The 9,103-nt window shown below is 40.8% G+C and overlaps 1 protein-coding gene across 3 annotated transcripts in view; it reads left to right on the top strand.

Moving 5' to 3' along the window:
* LOC135547547 (cadherin-8-like) overlaps nt 1–9,103 on the top strand; it is a 114,714-nt gene that overhangs the window by 37,979 nt on the left and 67,632 nt on the right. For all 3 annotated transcript variants that reach the window (XM_064976665.1, XM_064976656.1, XM_064976647.1), the window contains exon 4: nt 7,235–7,354. In XM_064976665.1, coding sequence (XP_064832737.1) covers nt 7,235–7,354 — 120 coding nt within the window. The remainder of the gene's footprint in view (nt 1–7,234; nt 7,355–9,103) is intronic.

The raw sequence follows: 9,103 nt of genomic DNA, 5'->3' as shown, positions 1-9,103 counted from the left end.
TTCACTTGTTTTCCACCCCCAAACTCTTTCCTAAGTGTGTGTGTGTGTGTGTGTGTGTGTGTGTGTGTGTGTGTGTGTGTGTGTGTGTGTGTGTGTGTGTGTGTGTGTGTGTGTGTGTGTGTGTGTGTGTGTGTGTGTGTGTGTGTGTGTGTGTGTGTGTGTGTGCGTGCGTGCGTGCGTACGTGTGTGTGTTTGAAGGAATGTGTTGGGGGAACAGTTGTCTATGCTCATGCTCTTCTTGCTCCTGGTGATTGTAGAGTACTCAGCGGTGAGTGCAGGATCCTATGCCCTCCCATCTTTCTCTGTCTGCATTATTAATTGTCATAGGTACAAACCCTAGTTGTTTGGTCCCCACAGGCGCACAACCGTGCTCTCCCAAATTAAAAAGCACTGATTACATCCTGTGGAGAAGAAAACAAACACTTTATCTTTATAGTCATTTCAAAAGGCTTAAAGACAGTACACAAAGTCAACACTTACTAGAGAAGAAAAAGGTCCATGATTCTACCCACAGTAACTTAAGTATGCATCTCCTCTTGGAGGACACAAGTGGAGAACACACACAAAAGTAAAGAGCTTTCTGAGTATCACTTCAGTAAACACACATGTATGAGTTTTTTTTTTTGTGTGGGTGAGAGTGTCACTCCTCTGCTAACACTTCTTGAACGGGCCCAGCAGAAGATTCATGTGGCATGGCTGGTGGCAGGGATTCCACAAAGGCACATAAATGGGAGGGAACACACATTCATCAAGGTGGCAGAGACTTGAGCAAAGATGCCCATCCAATCACAGCAGAGAATAAAGGGAAGGCATAAAAGTCTATGCAGCAAGGTCATTTGAAAAAGAAACATAAGAACGTGAGATCAAGTGGTAAATCTCCTGTATGTGGAGCCTTTGTGATCCTCACAGATGCCTGTCCCATTAACAAAAGCCAATGTTCTGTTACACTGCCTCTGCTCATGCTTTCTCCACCACTTCTCTAACCTATGTGTGGAAACCTTTAAACAGCACTCAGCCTGTTATATGTTGTGTAGATGATGATTATTCTTTGAGGAGTGTTTTTCTTCTTCACCTCCCTGCTCTTGTTGGTATTTGGCTTGTTTTTTCTGCAGCACAGTGCCATATTCCAGTTTCACTGTTAGTAAAATATTGACAGTTGCATTGCTCCTTACACCGGAGTATCGATTTAACCAGTCTGTGGTTTCTCCACAGTCATAGGCTGGTGTCCACAGTAGTCAATCCAGCACCAGTCAGTGAACATGTATGACTATCTCACATAAGGGCTTCTGGGTAATTGGCTGCCCTTTAAAATTTCACCTCACTTCACGGAGTGTAAACAAAGCAGGAGATGACTTGGAGTTTGGAGGCGCTTTCCATTGTATTTGCTCTCTTCTTTGTGAGATCCATCTGTTGTGTGTTTTTGTGTGTGTGTATGCGTGCGTGTGCATTTTATAGGGACGTAGTGTAAGTGCCCACAAGCTTCTGTGTGTTCCCAATGATGGATTGCTCGTCAGAAGGCAGTAGAAATACTCCATATGCCTGACTGATGCATTGAGTCACAAGTCACGTACAGTGCTTTTGGTCTTACCTCTCAGATTCCTCCGGGAAGCATGTTAACCCTTTTGACTCAACGATAGGTTCTCCGGTGTTCCCTCTTACCCTCACATTGCCTCTGAGTACAAGGTGCATGTTTTGATACAGTTCTCTAGTAGGTGTCAGACCCATGTCAAAGGTTATACCTGTGGTAGTTGGTCCTATGTGCCATTCAAAAGTCCCAGGCTCACCCTCAGCTGCTGCCCCCCCAAGTTATGGGACCTTTGACTACAGCGTTGTAGTGCGACGTAGGTGTCATTTGGATAGATTTTACAAGACAAAGACAATTTACAATGCAAATCTAGGTATGTAAAAACAGTGTGCTACACTCTATTTGTCTGTGTCAGTGTAGTGCATTGGACATTATTGTAACACTGTCATTCTTGGTTTCTCTGTTGACCATGGCCAGTTTCAGTCTATTGAATAAACCTTAACCACACTATCACTTTCCAGAACTGTTCCTACAGCATATTGTAACTTGTTTTTCGAAAACATAATTTGTACTAAATATTTACACCCCTTGCTGTTAGAGTATTGGAAAGAACACCATTATGGTCACTTACTCAGGATGAATATATTCATTAGAACATATACCATGACTTTTCATTTGTTATTGCCCAGCCATTATATCTGTCCTGGGAGCAATTAAATATGTGAAGTGTCCCATTCTGTCTCTAACTTTCTTCCCTGAACTATCTGCATGTTGCACACATTTCCTAAGAACTAATTAAAGTGAATCAATGACACAACACTTTAAAATGGCGGCATATGTCACAGCCATCAGCGGTGAACAAAGGACACTCTTAATTGTTTTGTTCCTGTGGTTCCTGTAAACGGCTTGTCACGGCTCACACTCCACAGCCTGCTTGTTATGTAAGGTTTCCTTGTCACTCCCCCTACAACACACGCACACACACACACACACACACACACACACACACACACGCACACACGCACACACACACACACACACACACTCACACACACACACACACACACACACACACACACACACACACACACACACACACACACACACACACACACACACACACACACACACACACACACACACACACACACACACACACACACACACACACACACACACACACACACACATTCCCTTCTAGTTTCTCAGTGAAGGCTTCCTCTGTGTCTTAGAAAAATACCATTAATTGTACTGCAAAAATGACAATGTAAGTGGTTATGTGTGACAGTCCCTTACACTTCACAAGCATGGCGTACCCTATCCATCACTGGCTCAGGGGAGCAATTTTTGGGGGGATATTCTCTAGTTTCCTGTCTGGGCCTACACAGTATCTCTCTGATATTCAACACTTCTTTGATGTAAACACATGGATTTTGATCCACATAGATTCAGACTGCCCTGACCGTGCTGTCTTTCATTTCTTCCTCATATCCATTAAAGTAGCCCTACTTGCACACAATGTTAAGCATTAGTTCGCATGCCCAGGATTATGATGAGTGATCTGTTGAGGGAGACAATGTTTTACTGACTGATTATTATTTCTTGTCAGACTTTTACCACATGCTCATGTCTCCTTATGGGCAATATGGCATGTGCTGTCACACCATTTTCAAGGACAGTGCTAGTTGTAAATCATACTGGATTGAACATTGGGTGGGAAATTGGACTTCCGTGTTGAATGGCAGATGACAAAGTTGACACTTTCAAGTCATTTCCATACTGATTTGTTTCAGAATTTCCATCAGATCCATCTGCCTCAAAGTTCATGTCTAACCCATATAGAACCTGGTTGACAACTCTGATAATACATTGGTAGCTTTCCAAGTATGGCATTGCACCTACAGTAGATGGTTGTTTACTGAATAGGGTTGTTTACCCTATTTCTATATTCAAGAGCTTTGGCCTGCTATTTTCATTTGACAACAGGCCTGACAGTGCTTAATGTGTTTCCCAGTCTATGCATTTCAATCAACTGGGTCACACAGCAGCAGCATTCACCACAGCTAGCTAGCCAATCCACATGAGTCTCTTAGTCTGACCATGAGCTATTTTGTTTATTGCGGCATAGCCACAAAAGATAACAGTGACAATATCTATCTGATGGCAATCAATACACGGTCATTCTCTTGTCACAAGGCCAGTGCATTCATAGACCATTGACTACCGGTCAGCCAGTTGAGGACTGGCACTCATTTGATTTGACCTAGAAACCAGATGATGGACCTGGGGAACATCCATTCATCAACCTGATGAGTCATTGAAACCTAATTCACATACTGTATTATTCAATACGTTTGAGTATAAATATGTAAAGATATGAATGAGTAATTCTTTCAAGGGCATTCTTTTCATAATATTTATTTGTATATTATTTGCAATCTCAGATAGAATATGTGATACATTTTGATGAGGCAAGACGTGAATAATTCTGCCATTCTAACCACTGAGCATGGTGTTCTTGGAGACAGGCACGGTAGTCTATGTGTAGACACAGTGAGATAACAGCACTGGTGTATCCAAGGTTTTAGAGTCGGATGCTACTTTCCGTATGTCTCAGTGACTGCATACATGTACACGTGGCCACAGAGCTCCATTCTCCCTCACTGTTAGTGGCGAGCCAACCAGGATAGCCTGTCTGGCATCCTGTTAGCCTCATGGGTCCCTGGCAAGACTGAAACAATTATGACACTGGGAAACAAAGCCATTGCACTAACCAAGAGCTCCCACTCCCACTGCCACAGTGCCACAACTGACATCACTAAGCCTCTGGATTTATCCCCTCTCCAGTTTTCAAGGAAGATTCCTATTGATTTTCTATCACTGTAGCAGTGTACACAGTAAATGGGAGGAGCCCTCTTAGTTTTTCATCTGACGAGACAAAAGGATATACCCCAACATCTTTATCCCGCCCTTGCTCTTGAAACGCTAGCTTTCACATCATAAAGACCATGACCATAACTCCTAATTGCTTAATAGTTTCATAACCTGTGGGCATAACATTTGTTTTCATAATTTGTGTAGCAATAAGTCCTCAGTACTCTAGTTAATATTAATGAGATTACATTAGGTTTACCACAAGAACACAACCTGTAGCATCTCTGGGTGTTTGTGGGCTACTTGAAGAAAACAAAGTCCATGACACATGTCTTTAGACAGGGGAATAGCATGGATTCATTCAATCATCTCAAAGGTAGTTCAGATACGACCACATACTGTAAGTGACATTTGTTTGAGAATTAACGTCAGTAGTGTGACTGCACACATCAGTCGATTTAGGCTTCGAACCTGCAGAGGTTTTGTCACAGACCCAAATCAGCTTTGGAATTTCATTTTTATAAGCAATTGTTATTTTTCATCTCCTAAAGTTGATAGGTATTACATCTTTGTATTTGCACCGGTGGGCTACAGGCATCAAATCAAACCAGAGACAATATTCCCACAATTGAGTTTCCTCGACCAAGGGCCCAGAGGTGCATCCAACTCTGCAGTCATGAGTGTCCCCGAATTCTCGGTACAATATCCAGGAAGGACAAGCTAATCTTTACTGATTTGAAACCGTGCCAAACAGAAGCTTTTTTAATCCCTCATATTTTTCTTTATCAGAGGAGTGGAGAATGTACACCTCTGTAAGGAAAAAGGTAGAGCGGGCTATTTCATGGCCCACTAGTTCCACTGTTTTGTTCCACACTTCAATCCCTATGTATTGTCACATAGTTTGGATTTGCTATTTGCTGCAGACACACCTTTCAAGCAATCAGAAGTATGAAGGTGCTTTCATAATTAAATGCAAATATGGCTCCATTTTCCCACTGCCATTGTAGTATTAGCAATTTAACTTTTAGGCAGATAAGACTTATTATCTCTCAAAAGTGGAGCAATTTCCTGTCCTGTCTTAATTTCATTTGACAATTGGCAAATACCTATAGCATATACCATATACATTATTCTCAACCAGCTTTGCAGGAATAGATTAATTTGTATTGTTGAATACATCAATAGTACTTCATTTGTAATTAATTTGTATTAGTTCCATACATTCCCTGCCCATTCCCTAAACAAAGACTTTGTGACACGTTCAATTAATCTAGGTTTACTACAGTTCTGGTATTGTAACAGTATTTGAAGCTGTTCTGTGATTTTCGACCACAGGGAAAACAGTGTATATGAATGATATTGCATAAAATGTCACGAAAGTGTTTGATACAACGGAGCCCATCTCCAGCATGCATACATGTACACACACACACACACACACACACACACACACACACACACACACACACACACACACACACACACACACACACACACACACACACACACACACACACACACACACACACACACACACACACACACACACACACACACACACACAGACAGAAATAATAAGCAGTATGAAATGTAAAGGTAAGCCCTGGCAACAGTAAGGGTCATCACAGCACATACATTACCAACAAACACATGTCTCAAAGGGCCACTTGAGGCTCTCTATGTGAAATAATTGGGTAGCAACAGCAAAGCAGGTTTTTGAGTCAAAGTGCAATGATGGTCTATATGCTTTGTTTTGCTTTTGTAAAAGGGTGGACAGGGTTACTATTAATCATTGCTTGACATGTTTGGGCTGTATAAACAGGAAATGCATTCCCCACATGTGCAATATTTAATGACCCTCTCTCATGAAACAGTCTTGACATTCTACTGGAGTGGGTCTTTATTCTGTAACATGTCATATGAACAGGCTCATGAGAATATTATTCAGTGTACCTGTAAAACTGATGATGAGCACCACATATTCTGAACTGCAGAATGTCTGTATCTACAAAGGCACAACTCATGCTCTCAGCCTCAAAAACATTTGCCAAGTCCCAAAGCCAGGTAATACAAGGTACAACAGAGGAGTTTGGGCCAACAGACTGTGTATTCCTTGCCAGCAGCTGCATGAGGGAAACATCTCCACCTGTATTCCACAACTTTTCTTTCAATGGTCCTAACAACAATCAGCAGAGAAATCAACTACAATAGAAAAAAAGTCAGCATCCTTACATTAAAACTGAGAAGCACCATGTTAAACTTGCCTGGTGTTATTACTTTGTTTGTGCCAGATTAATGGCACAGCCTAATGACAGGCACAGAGGTGGCCTTAACTAGTGTTGTCCCCCACTATGACCCATTCTGTCTCCTGCAGACAACAGGCCTGGATACCTGTGGCTAGGCCTGATGCCTTCTGTAACCATGAACATTTACCGATGTTGTCAGAACACCTGAGAACATATTTTACAAAAAAAAAAATTACCATACCATCTGTACTGTCAAGTTGCTTCCTACGAACAGCTTTCCTCCTTTTATTCTCTTCCCACCTGAGCCACAGACTAATGACGAGTTGGGCATCAGCATCAGCCCAGCTCTTTATTGTTCATTTTTCAAAGCCTTCACTGTATGATAGTGTTCTCTGTTGGGACGTTGTAGCACAGTATGCTGTGTCATTCATGTGTCTGGCAATAAGCTTGTCTTTAACCTTACCAATAAGTACCTCTGGCTTTATAGTGGAACCAGGAAGATTACAAGGGGAGAAGCTAGCTGTAAGGAGTGATTATGGGTGTCAGAAGTCCACTCTATTTTTAATAATGTGCCCTTTCTCACATACAGGTACCTCAGTTACTAGGGTGACGGCAACAGACGCAGATGACCCAGTCTATGGAAACAGTGCTAAACTTGTGTACAGCATACTGGAAGGACAGCCCTACTTCTCCATAGACCCCAACACTGGTGAGTGGATTGACTTGGTGAAATACTAAATCAAATTAAAGTTTATTCGTCACATGTACAGGAACCAGCATGTGTAAACTGTACAGTGAAATGCTTACTTGCAGCTCTTTCCTCAACAGTGCAAACTAAATGTAACTTTCAGGGTCATGGCATGTAAAGTTGTTGACCCTGAACAGATATACTCCTTTTTCATGATTCAATTGCAGTCAAAACAAGTGTTGTTTCAGCTACATTTCCAGATCGAATGCATATTATCCATACATAGACAATTACTCAGCATACAGATTATATTTGCATTTTGAGGATATAACTCCCGACAAGATATTCAAGGACTGTTACATATAAATGACAGTGCTATCTTTTTTAATTCCATCTGCCGTCTGCTTATTCTTCAACCTTGACTTTGTTGTTTTCCTAATTGCATTTTCAGCCGACTTGTTAACAGTGTGTCTGTAAGCAACATGATTAAATAATGGTGAAATTACATTAATAAGCAATGAGATGGAAATCAGCTGCTCACAATTTGGAAAAACAACATACAATAAACAAGCTCCAAGAACGTCAAAACTCTATGTACATAACACATATGAAGACATATTTCTACATGTAGAAACCCTGTTTCCTCCTCAACAATATTATGCATTTTAATCACTCACATCTACCACAATAAAATGGAGAAGGTATATTGAATCTATCTATCAAAGGACAATTTGAGGATCAGCGTGTACGCTTTGCATGATTACTGAGCACATGCAGATGGCTCATTCAAGTGAGCCAGATGTTTTAATGAATGTTAATGACAAATAAAAGGTAAGGGAAAAACAAACATTATAATCCATTTGACACTTCCAACACCATGAAGGAAATTAAAGGCATTTGATAAATAAATAAACATCATGCCCCAATCCATCACTTGGTTAATGGACGGTAGAAAAAAATCCTAGAAAATATCTATGGAAATGAGTGTTTGTCTTTCCATCCTTTTCCGTGATTAGGAATTAATTTGAATAGCTAACGATGATCAACAGAGATGACAGTAGAGTGAGCAACAGAGGATAACTGAAGTGCATACGTGTGAGTTTGTGTGTGTGTGAGCACTTCTTTTAGGGAGAGTTGTTCTTACCTGCTTCAAAGTCATTTGCGTAGTGTACAAATGTTTATTCAAGACAGTGTAGCATAAAAGTTATTTCTCTGATAATAGAGTCTAAACCCCCCCCCCCCCACCCCCCCACCCCGATCTGGCATAATATGCCAAGTGTGTCAGGCTAAAGCAGACCTTTATTAAGTGTTGATTATTTATTCGATTATTCTACCGGCCTCTGTTTTCTGAGCGAATTATCCTTGCCCTGAGCTGTTCTTATTCTGCACTTTGCCACTGCAGTCAATAAGGTCCATTCTGCATAAACATTGTTTTTATATATACTGTACCAGTCAAATGTTTGGACAAACTAACTCCTTCTATGGTTTTTCTTATTTTTTTTCATCACTATGAAATAACCCATTTAGAAACATGTATTAACCAAAAAAGTGTTAAGCAAATCAAAATATATTTTAAGTTTAAGATTCTTCAAAGAATCAGTTGTGGTGTGACAAGGTAGGGGTGGTATACAAAATATAGCCCTATTTGGTAAAAGATCAAGTCAAATAAGCAAAAAGAAGTGACAGTCCATCGTTAATTTAAGGGAATGTGGAAAATGTCAAGAACATTGAACGTTTTTTTCAAGTGCAGTCTCTAAAACCATCAAGTGC

This window comes from Oncorhynchus masou, chromosome 1 (genome assembly GCF_036934945.1).
Source record: "Oncorhynchus masou masou isolate Uvic2021 chromosome 1, UVic_Omas_1.1, whole genome shotgun sequence".
Lineage (NCBI taxonomy): Eukaryota > Metazoa > Chordata > Actinopteri > Salmoniformes > Salmonidae > Oncorhynchus > Oncorhynchus masou.
Note: the sequence above shows the minus strand (reverse complement) of the source record. Positions and strands in the feature narration are given on the sequence as shown.